The sequence below is a fragment of the Balaenoptera acutorostrata genome, chromosome X (genome assembly GCF_949987535.1).
Source record: "Balaenoptera acutorostrata chromosome X, mBalAcu1.1, whole genome shotgun sequence".
Taxonomy (NCBI): domain Eukaryota; kingdom Metazoa; phylum Chordata; class Mammalia; order Artiodactyla; family Balaenopteridae; genus Balaenoptera; species Balaenoptera acutorostrata.
Window position 1 is genome coordinate 117,435,456 of NC_080085.1, and position 20,250 is coordinate 117,455,705.

At 49.5% G+C, this 20,250-nt stretch overlaps 1 protein-coding gene and 1 pseudogene across 2 annotated transcripts; one reads left to right on the plus strand and one right to left on the minus strand.

Annotated features, from left to right (window-relative positions):
• Positions 1 to 297: 297 nt before the first annotated feature.
• On the plus strand, positions 298 to 17,839 carry LOC114236771 (small integral membrane protein 10-like protein 2A). 2 transcript variants are annotated; one of them, XM_057538994.1, is made up of 3 exons: positions 298 to 991; positions 2,582 to 2,881; positions 17,779 to 17,839. In XM_057538994.1, exon 1 carries the CDS (start codon positions 411 to 413, stop codon positions 642 to 644), a length of 234 nt encoding a protein of 77 aa, XP_057394977.1. In that variant the 5' UTR covers positions 298 to 410; the 3' UTR covers positions 645 to 991; positions 2,582 to 2,881; positions 17,779 to 17,839. The 2 variants fall into 2 exon arrangements, with proteins under 2 accessions (XP_057394977.1, XP_057394976.1); XM_057538993.1 differs by lacking the exon at positions 17,779 to 17,839 and having other exon boundaries at positions 2,582 to 4,534.
• LOC103019636 (myosin regulatory light chain 12B-like) lies at positions 17,640 to 18,450 on the minus strand (annotated as a pseudogene).
• Positions 18,451 to 20,250: the final 1,800 nt, after the last annotated feature.

Here is a 20,250-nt window from a genome sequence, read left to right on the forward strand (position 1 = left end):
AGCGGTCCAGACCATCACGGCCTCTACCCCCCTGCTCTAGCGCATTCTGCAAAAGGATCCCAGGGCAGCAGCGCCTTACAACGCGCTCAGGCCCTCGGGCTCTCTTCTTGGGAGTCGGGGAGGAGGCGGGGCTTGCCGGCGGGGCGGGTCCCGTGGGTGGGGCTGAGTCCGCGGCGGCCAGTCTGTAGCCCCCAAAAGGGGCGCGGCCACGCTAGGGGCGGGGTTAGGCTGGCGGCCGCCACTCAGGGAGCAGGCGAGGGGGTGGAGCTGTCTGTGGCTGTGGCTGTGGCTGCGGCTGCCTCGGGAGACGGTGGAGCGGGCGGGGTGGGCTGTCGGCTTCAGGCCTCGCGTCCACCTGCCCACCCGCTCCCACTGCGGTTGGTCGCCGGGGTGTGCGCCGGGCCGGGCCCATGGCGGCGTCGGCGGCCCTGTCTGCGGCGGCGGCAGCTGCCCTGTCGGGCCTGGCGGTGCGGCTGTCTCGCTCGGCCGCGGCCCGCGGCTCGTACGGCGCCTTCTGCAAGGGGCTCACGCGCACGCTGATCACCTTCTTCGACCTGGCCTGGCGGCTGCGCGTGAACTTCCCCTACTTCTACATCGTAGCCTCGGTGATGCTCAACGTCCGCCTGCAGGTGCGGATCGAATGAGCGCCCGCGACCACCGCCTCCCGGCCGCGACGGCAGGGGAGCCGGCATGAGGCTCCGCGGGGCCCGGGGCCGCCAGGACGCGGCGGGGGAAGGAGGAGGGGCGGCCCGGGCCCCCGGACCCTAGACCTCGGCGGAGGTCACGGCCACCGAGCCCCAAGCCCCGGCTCTGGCCACCCACGTCGCGGCCGGTGACGAACTGCACAGAAACTGGCGAAACGGGCCCTTTCCATCGAACTCGAGAAAATTACTTGAGTGCGGCCGACCTGTTGCCTCACCTTGGCCGAAGGGGAGAGCAGGAGGAAGAAATTCTGCAGCAGGAACGTGAATGACTGGCCCTGACCAAAGAGGTAGGCGGCCAGAGGTTGGACTTCGGGCTGGAGGGAGGCGGTTGCCATGACATCTAGATGTCCAGGCCCCTCGGTGGTTTGGGGGAGCCGTGGAAGGGGCCCGAGGAAGCCAGCCCGGAAAGCTGCCGAGCCATGAGCAGGCAAGGCAGGGCGGGCGCAGGCCCTCCGGGCTCCCTTGTCATATTTCCAAGATGGGGGTGAGAGGCGGCGGCCTCGGCATCTTGGAGGGTCAGCCCATCACCTCCCGCCCACGGCCCCAGTGGTGTCACCTGAACACGGGGGAGTGGAGGGAAATGGGCTCGGGGAGGCCCAGGGGAGGCCCAGGGAAGGCCCTAGAGGAGAAAAGATGCTGCTACCCTTGTCCTCTACCCGCTGGGAGGCAGCCTGGAAGGGTGGTTGTGTTCTTGGCCAAACCCCAGGTCTGTCTCTTTCTCAGCCCTTTGCAGACCGGCCTCCTGCCTGGTCTCTGGGGCCAGGGGACTGCTCTCTGCCTGCTTCTGCTGTCCCTGTTGCTCCCCTCTCCGCTCTCCTAGGGCATCCTCCAAAGCTCCGCATCTGGGGACAGGGAAGAGCAGGAAAGGTGCATTCCTCCCCGGCCCTCCCCCCATCTCAGCCACGCTCCCTCCAGCTCGTCCCAGTGCCCTCCCGGCGCCACAGCCCTGGACGGCCTCCAGCAGCCCCCGTGTCCCAAAGGATTTGGGAAAGTGGGGATCTCCTTGAGCGGAGGGCAGCTCTCAGGCTGGGGTGGAGAGCAGATGGAGAAGGGGCTTGTAGAGGAGGTGACGCCTGGGGAGACAGGGACCTCTCTGGGTGGGGAGGCAGCTCGCAAGTCCCCATCTCTTTCTTTGTCTCAGGAACTGGTGTTATAGGAAGTGACCTGCCCCTTCTCTGGTCTTGTCAAGAGAGTCCCTAACCCTAACCCTGACCCTGACCCTAGAGCTGCCTGGGGAGCAGCCTAGAGAAGGGCCTGAGCCACGAGGAGAGGAAGGGACCAGGCAGAGACCCCGAGGGGGTGGGGTGGCCCAGTGGTCCGGTTCTGGCGTGGGGAAGGAAGGACAGACCTAGCGACACTCTGGGGGAGCTCTGTCCTCCCCACGTACTGGGGCTCTGAGAGGGGAGAGATTTGCCCTTATCACACAGGTAGGAAGTGGTGGAGCCGAATCTGCCTCTCGGCCTGCACTCTCCCACCTTCTTCTGGAAGACCTAGCACAGTGGGATGGGGGAAGGGAGCAGAGGCTCCCAGGGGACCTAGAGACAGAGGGGCCCATGGTAGGGAAAGTGGAGTGTATGGGAAGTCACAGGGAAGACCGGGGGACAGTCTGAGCTGAGATGGGTGCGGGAGAGATGAGTCCCAGCACCCCCGGGCAGCAAGGTCCTCACCCACAGAGCCGGACCTCCTCACCCTGGCGCAAATCCCACCCAAGGCTGGACCAAGGGCTCCTCGGTGTTGAGTGGCGCAACCCTCTCAGTTTGGGTGGCGGGGTCAGGAGGGTGGGTGGCTCCTGGGGACCGTGTCAGCAGGAGGGGAAGGGACAGTGGTGGGTGGGATGGGGCTGAGCCCCACACCTGACCCCATGTCTCTGTCCCCAGGCTGGCCCCTGGGCCCAGCATCGCACGGGAGAGTCTCCTCTGGATGGGCCTGCATTGGTCCTGGAGGCCTTGGCTGCGCTGCTGACTGCCGCACCAGGAGCGGTGCAGAGGGGAGGCGGGAGAGGCCCTGGCCCTCGCCCCGCACCGGTCCCACGTCTGCTCGGGCGGTGGTTGCTCACGGTCGATGCACTCAGAGTTCCTGGGGCTGAGGACCCCAGCAGCCTGCTTGCCCCCAGGACAGAGCGGCCGAGCCTCACACCATGTGCCCTCCTCAGCTGCCCAGCTGGAGCCGGGTCCCAGGTGAGGATCTCTGCCTGCCTCACCGCGGGGCCGGAGGCTGCGCCAAGGCCACCACGTGCCGCCCACAGATGCCCACCGACGGGGCCTGATGGCTTCCTTCCTTGGGCCAAGTCACCCGGGAGCCCTGGTCCTGGTGGCCCCTCCTGCACCCCAACTGTGTCCACTTCTGGGAGCCTGCCAGCCTGCGGACTGCATCCACGGAGCTCTGGGTCAGCCTCTGAGAGACTGTGGCACGGGGCTGCACGGGAGGAGAGGAGCAGAGGGCGAGGGGCCTCCTTGGGGCTGACTCGCAGATGTGCCCCTTTCAAGCCCAGCTCTCACGCCCCGGGTGGCTCGATCCCCAGCTGCAGCCTCTTGCTGGGCCAGCCTGAGAGGGCCTGAGAGTGGCACAGGGGAGGCTCTTCGCTGACCGCGTGGGTGCCCGTGTGTGAGTGCGCGTGTATGAGTGTGGGCGGGTGTGAGCGTGTGTGTGGGTGCTCGTGCACACACACGAGTGGCTGTGCGTTGCGGCGGGCGCGGAGCTGTTGCGCAGAGTGAGGTGCGCAGGGTGCCCCGTCCTCGCTGGGCTCGGGGCTCAGCCGGAGCTGCCTGGGGCTGCTTGCCAACAGGGAGAAAGCGTGCTGGAGGCCCAGGGGCCCGGGCTCACAGACCCCCTGCCACCCGCAGAGAACCCCCCCATCGTGGGAGGGGCAGGGCGGTGGCCCTGGCTGGGGCTGTCTGCGCTCCGAGGGACTGGCCGTGGGAGGGGCTGGGGACGCGTCCTTAGCATGCGCTCCTGCCGCAGCTGTTCTTATGGTTCTGGCCTTGAGTACTTAGCTGCCTCTGCTTTCCCACCTCTTCCTCGCCTCCCCCACTGGGCCCTTGCCGCTTGACGGGCTCTCAGAGCACTTTATTTATTTGCCCTCTGTTTCTCAGGCAGTGGAGCTTCTACAACATCAGACACCGACTTGAATAAGACAACTTCCACTTTTCTGTGTGTGACGTACTCTGCACCGGGCAGCAGCGTCCGGTCAGAGAAATGTTCTTGTTTCGGGTGTTGTCAAATCTTGTCTGTCTCAGTTAAGAAGAAAGTCTTTTGAGTTCAATCACATAAAAACTGGAGGCCTCCTGTTTCTGCCGCCTCGGAGGAGAGAGGGGCCGGCGGCGAGCTCACCCCACTCTGGTGGCCGGGAGCTGGGGGAGGGGAGCACCCCGAGGGCCCTAAGGGGGCGGGGCTGAGGGCGGGGCTGGTGCCGGGTCAGAAGATGCAGGGAGACCCGACCTGACCCGGACCACTGCTCCCGTGAGGGGAAGGCAGCAGCACAGGCCTGGCCCAAGAGGCGGCACTTTGTCCCATTCACAAACTTCATTTGAATCAACTAACACCTAAGCCTTTTCTTCATCTTAGAGGCTGGTGTTAGAAGGCGCGTAGTTCAGCTGAACCCCGGGGGTGGGCTGGGGTAGGTGAGGAGGAATGGACCGTCTGCAGATCATTTTGTGTCCCCGAAGGCCCTTCCGCAGCAGCAGGTGGCAGGGTCTCCATCACCTCCCAGCTGGCCAGGTGGTGCCTGAGTTTTGGAGAAGATCAACCCCCGGGACTGGAAACCTGCCTCCCTTACTCCCACCTTAGATGCAAGCTGTCCCGTCAGAGAAGCCGGGGCGGGGGCTCTGAGGCTGCTGCAGGGGGAGGGTGGGCCGAGGACAGAGGGCTGGGGGAGGGACGCCTGCAGGGGAGGGCAGCACCCGCCTGGGAGGAAGGAAGGCCCATAGGACCCAGGAGAGGGGTGTCGTCAGGACTCGGGGTGTGGTCACGCGAGGAGCGCAGCCTGGGGTAAGACACCTGTCGCCAAGAGCTCCGCAGGGGTCAAGGCACCTTGACAAGAGGGCCCCATCCAACATCCGCCACCCTAGGAGGGAGGGGTAGACCCCAGTCCCGGCCAGAGCCCCGGGCTTCCCGCCCCTTGGTCCAGATGGTCCTGTTCAGCCCCTGATGGCTCTGCACCCACTTCGGGGACCAGGTAGCCTGGCACAGCCCGATGGGGGAGAGGATCCAGCACCCAGGGGCCAAGGGACCGTGATGAGGGAGGACCGTGTTCCCCCGCGAGGGAGGAAGGCAGGCTGGTGCTCTGGTTAAGAGGGGCACCTAGGGGACCAGAGACCTGCGCGCTGAGCCCAGCTCTTCCCCTGACCACGGCGGAGCTCCAGGCCAGCCCCGGGCACTCGTGCATTTTCAGGAAGGAGGCTTCAGGGTGCTGTGGGCCTTCAGTGTGAGGATGTCTCTTCAACAAGTGTCCGCAGGTCTCAGTCAGAGCAGCCCTGTCAGCATGAGGATAGGAAACGAACCGACAGGTGACGAGAGCCTGCCGAGCTCCAGGCACCGTGCCTTAGCCTCATTATCCCCGTGGCCACCTTCTGGAGGGGTCACCACGAGGATGTCACTGAGGTTGAACCTCGAGCTGGCCCCCGGCAGTTGGAGGCTCCTCACCCTTCCCCGTCCTTGGGATGCACGTTCTGCCCACTGTTCCCACAGCCAGAGCCCTTTTGAGGACGCGGCCTTGAGAGAGTAAGGCGTCTCTGGGACCATCTGGACTGAATATGTGACTGAATTCCATTAAGACCTCTGTACAAACTTTTAAGATTCTGGCAGGTGGGTGGGGAGATCTGCTTGTCTCGTGCAGACAAGACAAGCCTCATCTGTAAGTTCATTTGCTTATTAACCTTGCCCCCTTCCCCATCTGGAGTGGTCTGCTTCTTTCTAGGTCTCTCCTTGCCTTCTGTGTACAGGACCAGTTTGCAAACCAGACCACGGTTATCCCCATTTTTCAGAGAACCTGAGTCTTGGAGCGCAGTCTCAACTAGAAACCCAAGCAGGAGCTCCTTTCCTGAGGCCCCAGGGCCTCTTGGAGGGGCAGGGAATTAGGCTGGAGGGGTGGTGCAAGGACACAGCCTGAAGGCGACCCTGATCTTTCTGGGTAGGGGCCAGGGGTCAGATAAGAAACCCAGGGCTTGGGGGCAGAGCCGGGAGCCTTATCAGCATGGAGCTCCGCATTGGAGCAGCTGGGGCCACGCTGAGGTGGGCCCACCTGTCTTCTCGCGGACCTCCCACCTCTGGAGACTGACTGGGATCCAAGCAGCTGAGTCAGGGGAGGGCGAAAGAGCAGCCGAGAGGGCAGTTCCAGGAGGGCTGGTCAGAACACAGCACAGTCAGAACCCGAGAGATAGACATGGCGTACAGAGTCCCAGCCCATCCCACCACGAGGGAAGCTGCCGAGTTTCGGATGAATTTTCACTTTGTGTGCATGTCCTTTATATATGTGAAATTAGGAACATATGAATTTTTTCACTTTATGACAGAAATACTTCCTGCTCATCTTCCTGTGTGATTAAGTATGCTTCTGCTTCCAAAGCCACAGAGTATCTCTGGTATGAAGGTTTCATCATGTATTTCGCACTGCCTCTTGGTTGTTTTCCTTTGTTGTTGTTTGTTTGGGGGGTTGAGTTTGAGGTTGTTGTTGGGTTTGGTTTGCTTTTGTGGTTTTTGTTGGTTTTTACCGATGACGCGGTGACAGATGTCCTTGTGGATAAATGCTGTGGTGCAGTCATGGTCAATCTCTTACCATACACTCGTGCAAGTGGGCCGGAGGGTACGCACGCCTCAGGGGTTTGACACCCTCCAGAGCAGCGGTGCCAAGTCACTCTGCTCATGCCACTCAGGAGTGAGACTGTTTTGAGACAAGGGTGGCAATTGTGGGTCACAACACGTTTCAAAATTGGTTACTGCCTTTCCTGCCTCAAGCTGGGTGCACTTCTCTCTCCTCAAGATCAGTGTGATCTTTCATTTAACTCATCATTTCCCTAAAACTCTTCCTTTCCCATCATCCCCAATTCGCGGCTAGAATTAAATCCACTCTCCAATTGTCCTGGGATAAAGTCATGGATCCTTTCTTTCTGTTCCTCAGCTTTACCCGTACCGAAGTCTCAAGACAGGTTTTAAATCTCTCAATTGGATAAGCCAAATTGTTTATTTTGATATTTTATTTTGCATGCCTTTCAATACATATCAGGATTAAATTTTTTTCATATGTCCATTGGCCATTTGTAGTTTTCTTTTAAATTGTAGGGAGTAATTTTTTTATTGAGATATAATTGACATATAAATTGTTTACCTTTAAGGTGTACATGTGTTGGTTTGGTACATTTATATATTGCAATTTGATTACCACTGTAGTGTTAGCTAACACCTCCATCACATCACATAATTATCATTTCTTTTTTGTAGTATGAATAATTAAGATCTAGTCTCTTAGCAACTTTGAAGTTTATAATACAATATTGTTGACTATAATCACTATGCTGTGCATTAGATCTCCAGAACTTATTCATCTACTTGTTGCAAGTTTGTATCCTTAAATAACTGATCCCTGATTTTCCCGCCTCCCAGCCCCTGCTAACCATCGTTCTACTCTCTGTTTGGCTTTTTTGGATTCTACATAATGTAATATCATATAGTATTTGTATTTCTCTGTTGTTCTTGTCTCAGCCTAATGCCCTCAAGGTCCATCCATGTTGTCACAAATGGAAGGATTTCCTTCTTTTTCCACTGCTGAATAATATTCCTGTGTGTGTGTGTGTGTGTGTGTGTGTGTGTGTATCTCAAATCTTCTTTATCCATTCATCCATTGATGGATAATTAGCCTTTTTTTTTAATGGCCACACCACGTGGCTTGTGGGATCTCACTTCCCCAACCAGGGATTGAACCCGGGCCATGGTAGTGAAAGCCCAGAATGCTAACCACTAGGCCACCAGCGAACTCCCCACTGATGGACACTTAGATTGTTTCCATAGCTTGACTATTGTGTATAATGCTGCAATAAACATGGGAGTGCAGATATCTTTTTGATATCCTGTTTTCATTTCCTTTAAATAGATACCCAGAAGTAGAATTGCTGGACCATATGGCAGTTCTGTTTTTAAAACCTAGAACCTAGGGACATGGGAGTTGTCCTGGTGCTGAGGCCAGCCTGCCTGTGGTTCAGGGTGAAGTCGGGTGCTCACTTCCCTCTCCTGCCAGGGCACAGGCAAGTACTCAACAAACAATAGAATTAATGCAATCAGCACGGATGCCACCTTCCCCAGCAAACTTTCTCAGTTTAATGGATTCCCACCAACAAAATGACGCTTTCTCAGTGTCCCCCAAGTCATCCCTTCAATGCCAGACTCTGGGGCAGGTTTCTAGGGCACAAAGGTGAGCAAGTTCAACGTGGCCTCTGCCCTCCGACCGGGGACAGATCCATGGTTCTTCCACTTGGCTTCAAATACACGGGCGTTTGTGAAAAAAAAATCAACTTCACCCTTAGCTCAGGGTGATGCACCGTAGGGGAAATCTGGAAAGGCATCTGCTGCAGGAGCAGCTGGGCAAATGCAGGGCCAGGAAGCGCCCCCGTGGGCCTTCTGTGCGAGGGTGCTGTGGGGGGACAAGGGGACTGAGAGGGTACCTGGTGGGAGCCCTGGCTGCCTGGGGCACTCCCCCTCTGCGGGGTCCCCCTCCTCCGGGAGACGGGCACCGCCCTGGTCAGAGGCCTGAGCGTGGTCACCGCAGCCTGGGCACGCGCCACACGAGATGATGCACGAGGTCTGCTTCTGTCGAAGCTGCTGCCTCACAGATGCCCTCTGGTCAAAGTGACTTCTCAGGGCCTGAGCCTCCTGCTGTCGGTTCTCAGCCTCGGTGCCCCCAGGGAACCCTGCTGCCACCCTAGGAGGTGACACGGGCCCCATGCTCGAATCCCTGGATGTGCGATGCACAGAGCCCACCTCCGTGGCCGTCCAGCCGATGAGGGTGCAGCGGGTGGGCTCCTGTGGCCGCTAAGAGGAGGTGGGTGGGGACATCCTGGCTCCTCCCATCATTGGTGAGGGCGCCAATTTGGTGGCCATAGGGAAATGGGCTGGGGTCTATGCCCTGTGTGTGCTTCAGGGGGATGAGGGGCTCCTCTGTGGGGTCCTTGGGAGGATGGGAGCCTGGCATGGAAGGTGTGGCTTTTTGATCAGAGATGCAGCCCTATAAGAAGCTGGGGGATCCGCACCCTCCTCACTATGATTCTCTTTTTTCTGCTTCATGGATCACATCCTCTGTGAATGGGAAGTAGGGAGACCAGGAAAGGCCTGGTCTAAACCCCCTAGACTTATATACCATGACCAAGTGGCATTTATCCCAGGAATGCAAAGTTGGTTTAACATCAGAAAACTAATTAATGTTATACTCCATATTAATAGAACAAAGGGGTAACACATGATCATTGAAATAAGTTTAAAAAATGGATTTGATGAAATCCAACACCCATTCATGATTTTTTTAAAAATATTTATTTATTCAGGCTGCACCGGGTCTTAGTTGCGGCCTGCGAGATCTTCGTTGCGGCATGCAGACTTCTTTGTTGCAGCAGTCATGCAGGATCTAGTTCCCCAGCCAGGGCTCGAACCCAGGCCCCCTGCATTGGGAGCGCAGAGTCTTACCCACTGGACCACCAGGGAAGTCCCCCCATTCATGATTTTTAAAACTTTTTTTTTGATAAATTTTTAACGTTTTTTATTGATTGCTGGGAAGATGTTTTACTTATTTATTTGGTTGTGCCGGGTCTTAGTTGTGGCTCGCTGGCTCCTTAGTTGTGGCAGGCGGGCTCCTTAGGTGTGGCATGTGAACTCTTAGTTGCGGCATGCACGTGGGATCTAGTTCCCTGCCAGGGATCGAACGCAGGCCCCTTGCATTGGGAGCGTGGAGTCTTAACCGCTGTCCACCAGGGAAGTCCCTGATTTTAAAAACCTTTAACAAATTTTGAATAATAGGAACTCATTCATCCTGGCAAATAGTGTCTACAAAAACCTCAGTGTGCATAATACTTAATGGTGAAAGAATGAATATTTTCCCTAATATTGGGAACAATGCAGGGTGTTCACTTTTGCCATTTCTATTCAACATTGTACTGGAGGTTCTAGCCAGTGGAATAAGCCCCCTACCTCACTGAAATAAAGCCATCCTGATTGGAAAGGAAGAAATAAAACTGTATTTATTCACAGGTGATCCTATATGGAGAAAATCCCAAGAAATGCACACACACAAAAAAGCTAGTAGACCCACAGGCAAATTTAGCAAGGCCATGGGACACAATATCAACATCAAAATATCAATTGTATTTGTATATACTAGCAACAAAAACTCCAAAAACGAAATTAAGAAAACAATTTGATTCACAATAGCCTTAAAAAAAGAATAAAACACTTAAGGATAAATCTGATGAAATATGTACAAAACCTGCATACTAAAATTTACTACAAATTATAAAACATTGCTGAGAAAATTTAAAGAAGCTCTTAATAAATAGAGATAGTTCATAGATTGGGAGACTCAATATTGTCAATATGTCAACCTTCCCTAGATTTATCTGTAGATTGAACACAATATCTATCAAAATCTCAGCTGACTTTCCTGTAGAAATTGACAAGCAGATCTTAAAATGTATGTGGAATATACATTTATATTACCTTAAACAGCCAAAACATTTTGAAAAAGGAAAACAGTTGAAGGACTTACCATACCTATTTCAAAACTTATAAAGCCACAGTAATTAAGACAGTGTGGTATTGGTAGAAAGATAAGTGTGTAGATCAGTGGAACAGATTGGAACATAAATCCTTAAATTTATGATCAATTGGGTCTTTTATTGTGGCAAAATACATATAACAAATGTTGCCATTTTAACCATTTTAAAGTATAGAATTCAGTGACATGAAGTCCCTTCACAATGTTGTGTAACCATCACCATTATCTAGTTCTAGAACATTTTCATCACCCCAAATGAGAACACCATGCCCATTAAGTGGTCAGTCTCCATTCCCTCCCTACCCCAGCCCTCGGCAAACACAAATATGCTTTCTGTCTCTATGTATATGCTTTTCATGGATATTTCAAAAAAATGGAATCATACGATATGTGACCTTTTATATCTGGCTTCTTTAACTAAGGATAATATTTTGGCAGTTCATTCACATTATTGTATTATCAGTACCTTTTTCCTTTTTATGGCTGAATAATATTCCATTTTATGGATATATGACATTTTATTTATCCATTCATATGTTGATGGACATTTGTGTTGCTTCCACCTTTTGGCCATTGTGAATAGTCCTACTATGGACATTCAAGTACAAGTTTGCTTGAACACCTGATTTCAATTTTGGGGGTCCACATCTAGGAGTGGAATTGCTGGATCACTTGGTAGTTCTATGTTTAACTTATTGAGAAACCACCAAACTGTTTTACATAGAGGCTGCACCATTTACAGTCTCACTCAGTAATGTATGATGGTTCCACATGCTCTCTAACAGTTGTTATTTTTCTTTTTTTAATTTATGGCTATCCTAACATATGTGAAGTAGTATCTCATAGTAATTCTCATTTGCATTTCCCTAGGGCTAATGATGTGGAGCATCTGTTCATTTGCTTGGTGGCCATTTATATGTCTTCTCTGCAGAAATATTAAGTACATAGGGATAAATTTGACAAAAGGTCTGCAAGACCTGTACACTGAAAACTACAGAAGAAATTAAATAATACATACATAAATAAATGGAGTGATATACCATGCTCACAGATTTGAAAACTCAGTGTTGCTGGATGTCAGCTCTACCAAACTGATCTATAGATTCAATGCATTCCCAATAAAATCACAGTAGGACTTTTAAAAGAAATTGACAAAGTGATTCCAACATTTCTATAGAAATGCAAAAGGCTAAGGACAGCCAAAATTTTTTGAAAAAGAACAAAGATGCAGGATTTACACTACATTTCAGGACTTAGTATAGAACAACAATAATCCAGGCAGTGTGGTATTGGCATTAAGATAGATTGAGAGATCAATGGAACAGAACAGAGAGTTCAGAATATACTCACAACTATATGGACAATTGACTTTTGACTGAGGTGCCAAGGCAATATAATGGAGAAAAGATAATATTTTCAACAAAGTACTGGAAACATTGGAAAAACACATCTTTAAAACCAAACTTGACTTAAAAAAATTTTTTTTAAATTTATTTATGTATTTATTTATTTATTTGGCTGTGCTGGGTCTTAGTTGCAGCACGTGGGATCTTCGCTGCCACGTGCAAAACTTGACTCTTAACTCACATCATATACAAAAACTAACTCGATATCATGACATACATATGAGATAAAACCATAATACATGCCACCTGCGAATTACTGCAGTTCAATATTGCACTGCTGGGTGCCCTTTCCCCGATGCCAATTTTAATAAAAAGTCAGATTCTATCACCCTGGGGATCACAGCGGAATGGCTAAAGCAGAGGCTCTACAACCTCACATTGACACCCACTCCCCCCACTCCCTTCCTGTGCCCCCAAACCTCTCTTCTCTTTCTTCTCTTCCCCTTATCAAAACTGGCTGTGCACGGGTGCTGCCCCTGTGTCTGAAGGCCTTGGCAACACAACACCCTCCAGCGGTTTCTGATGTAGTTCACGGAATCCACCAGGAGATGGCGCTGCTCCACTAGCGCCGGCCAGCCTCGGGCTGGAGCGTGGAGCTTTCCCCCAGCTTTGGCAGAATTCGCTTTCTGTAAATGAACAAACCATGAGGACGAGATATATAGGTTTTCGAGTTATACGAGGTGCAAGATCTTGGGCAAATAAGAACCTATGAACTGATTACGTGCTTCCGATTTCCATGCACGCTACAACAAGACTTGCAGATGCATCCGGCGGGCAGGGCATCCCAGTAAGTCACCAGGGACTTTTCAGAACACCATCAGTACTGGAGATGGGCCGTCCCATCTTTAAACCAGGCGCACGGCGGTTGGAGCAGGCTTGGGAGGGGGAAACCAGCTGGGCTCGAACCCTGAGTCTTCAGGTTACGAGCGGAGTCACTTTGGCCAGGCCCTTCAGGCTCTCTGCGCTTCGCTTCCTTCATCTGCGAGATGATTAGTAATTCCCAGGTTCTCTGAGGAATCGGTGAACTAACGCACATCAGTCAGTGAACACTGAGCACGGTGGCAGACACGTGGGAGCGGTTCGTACACGAGGACTCGCCTTTATTAGTGATCAGCCTGATTCGGAGCTGGTCGGACGAGCTGCTCAGTCTCAGGACGTCAAAAGGCAGCAGTGCGTCAGGGTCAAGGGCGCAAACTGTCGTTGGACACAGCAGCTCTACCACTTAATCAGGGCGGCGGCATGGCCCTGGCCTCTCTGAGCCGCAGCGCCGTGACCGGTCCAATTGGCGTGGGCAGCACGCAGCTGGCGGGCTGTCGCGGGGTCCTAGGCGGCCGCGAGCGTGGGGAGGGCCTGGCTCGTGGGAAGGGCTGGGTGGGTGGCGGCTGCCGTGGGAACCCGGCCGCAGGGGCGGCGGCGCCGCGCACCGCCCGGAACCAAAGGTCTCCTTCTGCCTGGTCCGCGCCTCGTTCCCCCAGTTCTCGTCCGCTCGCCCTCAGTTGCACAGAGGGGGTAGCCGAGCTCCAAAGGGAGAAAGAGAAAACAGGAAACACAGGCGATTCTATCCATCAACATTTCCCCGGATTTGGAAAAGACAAAGCCACCCTGTGACTTTGATGGCGGTACTACCGCTGAAATCCGCGGTGAGCCTCCCTCAAGCTCACAGCCTGCCTCTGCTGGCTCCCAGCTTTGCTGGAAACGTCCAGAGGCCTAGTTCGCCGGAACCTTTAACCTCCCGCCGCCTCTTAGGGCTGTCTCTCCTCGCCAGTGCCTCTGGGAGGACAACTGAAGGACAAGAGCCCGGCCACATTCCTGTCCCCACTCCGTCCTTCCTGTGACTTCACCGTGTCAGGGAGAAGCCGGCCTTGTAATGCTTTGTGCAGTTCCGTGTCCCTGCTTCCCGAGGTCGCTGCAAACCCGGCCCGCTTATTCCCCACTTTTCCATTCAGTCCAGCCAGTGAGGCTGCGGAGCTTGTTGGTAGTGCGAAGAATTTTGAACCCCAGCATTTCAGAAACCAAAGATTGTCTTCAGGGTCCCTTGTTGTTGCTTTCAACAGAAGGCAACAAACAAATCAACCAAACAGGTTTAACAAAAAGTCTGGTTTGGTTTCATCGTCATCGCTAATGGTATTGTGACCACCTGGAGGGGTGGGATAGGGAGGGTGGGAGGGAGGGAGACGCAAGAGGGAGGGGATATGGGGATATATGTATATGTATAGCTGATTCACTTTGTTATACAGCAGAGACTAACACACCATTGTAAAGCAATTATACTCCAATAAAGATGTTAAAAAAATAATAAGAATATTTATTGGACCCTGAAGAGGAACAAGGTTCTGGCCTAGACACCTCATAGTACTGGATTCTACAATGCTCTTTATAGACAACATAGATGAAACAGAACAGCTTGTGTCAGATAAACATAAGGCATTCAAGGAACAACCAAGTTTTTTTTTAATCTTGAAAGCTTTTCCCCCCCAATCTTTTAAATCTGGCTTCAAGCAGAACAATAGAATAAATGCATTAAAATTATGCCAGAAAGATGGTAGTTGGAGGGGAGGAAGTAGGTTAGACAAGGAGAGGCATCTTACAGCCACCTCCTCAACCATTTTCCGGGTCCAAGCTGTCCTCATGTCTTGCCTGGATGATGGCGAGAGCCTCCTACCTGAAAGCCTTTTGCCCCTCTACACAGCAGCAAGGTTGAGTTTTTTAAAACATGAATCACGTTTCTTCCCTGCCTAAAGCCCTAGGATTCCACACTTAAACTACGCAGCAAACACCATCCTTGTGTTCTCTCGTGCTCCCCCAATGCTCCTGCTGCATGTGCCTTGGGAAGAGCTGTCCCTTTTGAACCCCGATCATCTCATGGGACCTCCTTCTTGTCATTCAGACCTCAGCTTAACGTGACATCTCAAAGAGGCCCTTCCTGACTACCCTCTGCTTCGTTTGGTCAGTTCTTTGTCACACAGGACTTACTTGAGATGAGTTATTGATCATCTGGCTCTCACTAGAGAGCGTGAATCCCAGGAGGGCAGTGTCCTTGTCTGTCCTGCCCCCCAGCTGTCCCCAACACTTAAATGGTGCCTGAGAAGCACTGGTTTAATGATGATCAAGATAATCCCACCACCTTTTCCCCTTTCCCTAAACATATAGTGATTTTTCACCTGGTTTTGTGACACTTCACGGTGACTTTACGCTTGCAAGTGGAAAAGGGAGCCGGATGTGAACTCTTGTACTTGAGAAACCTTAGATAAGCGCTTTGACTTTTTGAAACTTCAACTTGACTTACACTCTACTTACCCTGTGGGCTGTGAGGATTAGATAATAAATGTGAAAGCTCTTATGAAATGCAAAGCACTGTACTAGGCCACCATAGTCGAACTGCTCCCTCTTTTTTTTTTATTGAAGTAGAGTTGATTTCCAATATTGTGTTAGTTTCAAGTGTACAACATAGTGATTCAGGGTGGTTTTTTTTTTGCAGATTCTTTTCCATTATAGGTTATTACCAGGTATTGAATATTGTTCCCTGTGTTATACAGTAAATCCTTGTGGCTTATCTATTTTATGTATAGTAGTTTGTTAATCCCAAAGTCCTAATTCATTCCACCCCCAGCTCCTTTCCCCTTTGGTAGCCATAAGTTTGTTTTCTATGTCTGTGGGGAAAGGAAGCCAAGAAAAAAAATTCTTTTAAGTGATAGCAAGTCAACAGAGATCTGCCTACTGCACTCAGCTATAAAGCACAAATATTAAACAATATGTAAATGCATTGATTTTAAGGAGACAAAATTCCAATATGCTTTTTTTTTTCCAATATGCTTTTAGGAGAGGGAATAGGTGTTGAACAGTGTTGAAAAACTTCTTTCAATGGATATTTTCCTTTTTAAAATTGTTCTCTCCTGTTTGTCAAATTGCTGGGCCTTGAGAATTTAAAATGAGCTTGTAGCGGCCTTCTTGCCGTGTTTTTCAGTCCTTCCCCTTCCCTAGAGTCTACACTACATGAACTGCCTTCAAACAGACAATAGTATTGCTTATCATCTTTGTCTTCTGTAGTTTTTTTAAACCTGGGATAGAATTTTCTGAAATTCTATTCACATAATCAATGACCCCAATTATTTTAAATTTCGATAGTGACTGCAGAATTATGTTATAATGTAATGGAAATGTCTTGATTCTTTTAGGCATTTGCGGGTTTTCATAGAGACAACCTAGTGGTTCCAGCACTGTGAGCTCTGGGGTGAGGTGCCCTAGGTTGGAATTCCAACTCTCATGTTGGGAGGATTCAGTGAAAATCGTATATGTGCAATGCCTCAGACACAGTAAATGCTCAGTCATAACTATTCTATGGAATTTTGCCTCATCTTGGAATCTTAGATCAATAAAATGTTTAATGTTCTCCCAGATACATTCTACATGTGTCATTCAGTAGTTTAAACAACTTATTAGAAGCATAAAAAAAACAAACACATAACTAGTTTTTACTGCATAATAATGTTAAAGTGTACTTAAGAGTTTTGAAGGACACTGTCCCGCATATGAGAAAAATCAAGTTTACCATGAAACCTGAATTATATGACATTGCAAACTGAAAAAAGAACTATCCCCAAACCACCACTCACTCATCTGTTTAACTTGCCATTATATTCCATTTCAGTGAGAATAATCTTTATTTCAAAATATCATTTTAATTATACAAAACTATAAAAATCTAGCAAAACCAGAGATATGGATATATTTTCCTGGAGGTTCACATGTCAGTTTTTATTCACAATCTCTTTTTCAATACAATTTACAACCTCATCCCCATTTCCAGTCTGATTATACAAATGCTAAGTGGCAGAAAGGTCTGGAATAAATCTATCAAAAAAAAGTGGGGTGGGAGGGAGCTGTGAAACCAAGTTGCATTCAACAGGTTCTATGAGGGTGGGGTTAAGTGTCTGGGAAATAAAAAAGAGCAAGACACATAAAATAAGCTACAAGGATATATGTAACAATACAGGGAATATAGCAAATATTTTATAACAGTAAATGGAGTATAACCTTTAAAACTTGGAAATCACTATATTGTACACCTGTAACATATAATATTGTATATCAACTATACTTCAATTTTAAAAAAGAGTAAGACAAACTACTATATATAAAATAGATAAACAACAAGATCCTACTGTATAGCACAGGGAACTATATTCAATATCTTGTAATAAAGTGTAATGGAAAAGAATATGAAAAAGAATAAATATATGTATATTTATACATATATACATATATGTATAACTGAATCACTTTGCTGTACACCAGAAGCTAACACAACATTGTAAATTAACTATACTCTAATAAAAACATTTTTTTAAAAAGTAAGATATAGTAAGTAGAAGTTGTTTTTTTGTTTTTTAAAGATTTTTTTGATGTGGACCGTTTTTAAAGTCTTTTATGGAATTTGTTATAACATTGCTTCTGTTTTATGTTTTTTTTGGTTTTGTGGTCCCAAGACATGTAGGATCTTAGCTCCCTAACCAGGGATCAAACATGTACCCCCTGCATCGGAAGGCGAAGTCTGAACCCCTGGACTGCAAGGGAAGTCCCTGGAAGTTTTTTGGTTTTTTGTTTTTTAATTTTTTAAAACCATTTATTTATTTAGGCTGCTCTGGGTCTTCGTTGTGGCATGCAGGATCTTAGTTGCGGCATGAGGGCTTCTTAGTTGCGACATGCGGGATCTAGTTCCCTGACCAGGGATCGAACCCAGGCTCCCTGCTTTGGGAGCACAGAGTCTTACCCACTGGACTACCAGGGAAGTCCCAGTAGTTGGAAGTTTTTAGCTAAAGTTCTTTCAATGTCTTCTTTGCCTTTTGCTCCAAGTTTAAGAATGCACGTGAACTCAGTTAAATGAAAGTTTCCCTTTTTGTCAATTGTCTCTGTACAGCTCATCCACTTCCTCATCTACAAACTGATCTCCCATTGTCGTCAGATCTCTCTTGGATAATCCTCCTGAATGGTGCCTACTGCTTCTTTATCAAAGCAAGCAAGAGCATTTCTGATGACATCTTCTGGATCTGCACCATTTAACTTCTCACCAAACACCGGGAGGAGCGAGGTGAAATTTATGGGCCCTGGGACCTAATTCATCATGGCATTGAGGTATGCATCAGCTGGATTCTTCCCTGGAGAAACAAGCACATCACGCAAATTTTCCTTGATGAAACCATCTCTGTTCTGATCAATTACATTGGAGTCCTCTTTGAACTCTTGAATCTGTCGTTGGTCAAATATGGCAAACACATTGGAGGTGGTGAATTGAGGATATTTCTTGGTGGTCTTAGTCTTTGCCATTTTGCTCTATGTGGTGGCTGTTTAATTCTGGGAATCGGTCCTTCAGAAGTTGCAGTTAATCTTGTCCAAATTCAGTCCCATTAAAGCATGAATGAATATCCCAGTCAGCCGCTGTAGAAGTCTCTTCAACAGAGCCCAAGGCCAGACACAAGAGCTGCCCTGTGCCCTGGTTTCTTAAGTTCCTATCAGTTGGATATGAAACAAGATTGACAAATTGTGGTACTTGTTGAATCTTAGTAATGGGTACTTGCGAGTTTGTTAGACTTTTCTTTTGAATTTGTTGTATGTTTGAAATCTTCCATAATAAAAATAGGTTAAATTATCCTATCCCCCCAAAGGGCTGCAATTCAATGGTTGTCAAGCTCTTAAAAAAATAAACAAAATGACTCCTTTTATTTTTCAAATAAAATCTTAGGTGGAACCCTAATATATAAAACAAATCAAAGGCGAGGTGCTCTGGCTGAAGCTGGGGTGGGGGGTGACTAGAGTCCTGCGTCTGGCCTTCCATCCACACCAGCAGTGAGAGCCCTTGAGCCACTTCTGTAGTCTATGCTTACTTGCTACTCAAAGTGTGGGTCACGGACCAGCAGCATCAGCACCACCTGGAGGCTTGTGACTCTGAGGCCTCCACCCCAGACCAGCTGAATGAGGACTTGCACTTTCATAACGTGCCCAGTGATTCCAGTGCACATTAGAGTTTGAGAAGCACAACTCCGTGGTAGCTTGAGGCTGGAGAGGCTGACATAAGTGAACTGTATTTCACAAATGAACTAAGGAAGGCTCACAACGATGTGCACAAAGCCACACAGCTAGTGGGTGGGAGAGCCAAGGTTAGCAGCCAGGTGGCCTGACTTTCAGCTCAGCCATTTCTGCACTATTCTTGTCAACTGCACCCTATGGCAGATTCCCCTCTGGTCCCAGGGGACAAGTTCACGCTTTGTTTCTGGGACCAAGCCCCTGTCTCATGTCCTTGCATCTAAATCCATGACTTGCTTCCTTACCTAACATCAAGGTGCTCCAGAACTGGGGTCAAGGGGCTTCCCTGGTGGCGCAGTGGATAAGAACCTGCCTACCAATGCAGGGGACATGGGTTTGAGCCCTGGCCCAGGAAGATCCCACATGCTGCGGAGCAACTAAGCCCACGAGCCACAACTACTGAGCCCACAAGCCACAACTATTGAAGCCCACGTGCCTAGAGCCCGTGCTCCACAACAAAAGAAGCCACCACAATGAGAAGCCCACGCACCGCAACAAAGAGTAGCCCCCGCTTGCCTCAACTAGAGAAAAGCCCATGCGCAGCAACGAAGACCCAATGCAACCAAAAATAAATAAATAAATAAATAAATAGATTAAAGAACTGAGGTCAAACCTGGTCCCCACTATTCCCCTCTCCTGACACATTCCTCACCCTGGTCCCTGCTAGAAACTGTCTTTGGAGTCCAACAGCCTGATAGGAAAAGGTCTAGGAGGGTAGGCATTTGGCACTGTGATGTCCCTAAGCTGGTGGGAATTCAAGGCTAGGATTCCAGTTTCTGGCAAGGACTGGGATGAACAATATGGGGACCGCTGTCCACTTCTTTGGACATGTGATCACCAATTGCTTCTGCTTCTGCTGTCAGGCAGGGCAGCTGCCACATACAATAAACATTTCAGCCTTGCTCCTTCTAAAGACCATTTTAAAATATAACAGATGCACCGAAATACTCTTTTTAAAAATTACACCTAATAAAATAATTTTATTTTTAGTTTTTAAAATTTAAGTATTGTTGATTTACAGTATTAGTTTCAGATATACAACATAGTGATTCAATATTTTTATAGATTATACTCCATCTAGCATTATTATAAAATATTGGCTATATTCCTTGTGCTGTATAATATATCCTTGTTGCTTATTTACTTTATACATAGTAGTTTGGACTTCTTAATCCCCTACCCCTATCTTGCCTCTTCCCTGCCCCTCCCCACTGGTAATTCCCCGCCCCTCCCCACTGGTAACCACCAGTTTGTTCTCTATATCTGGATACACCAGAACATTCTTAAATAGAAAGCCTTAGTTTCTTTT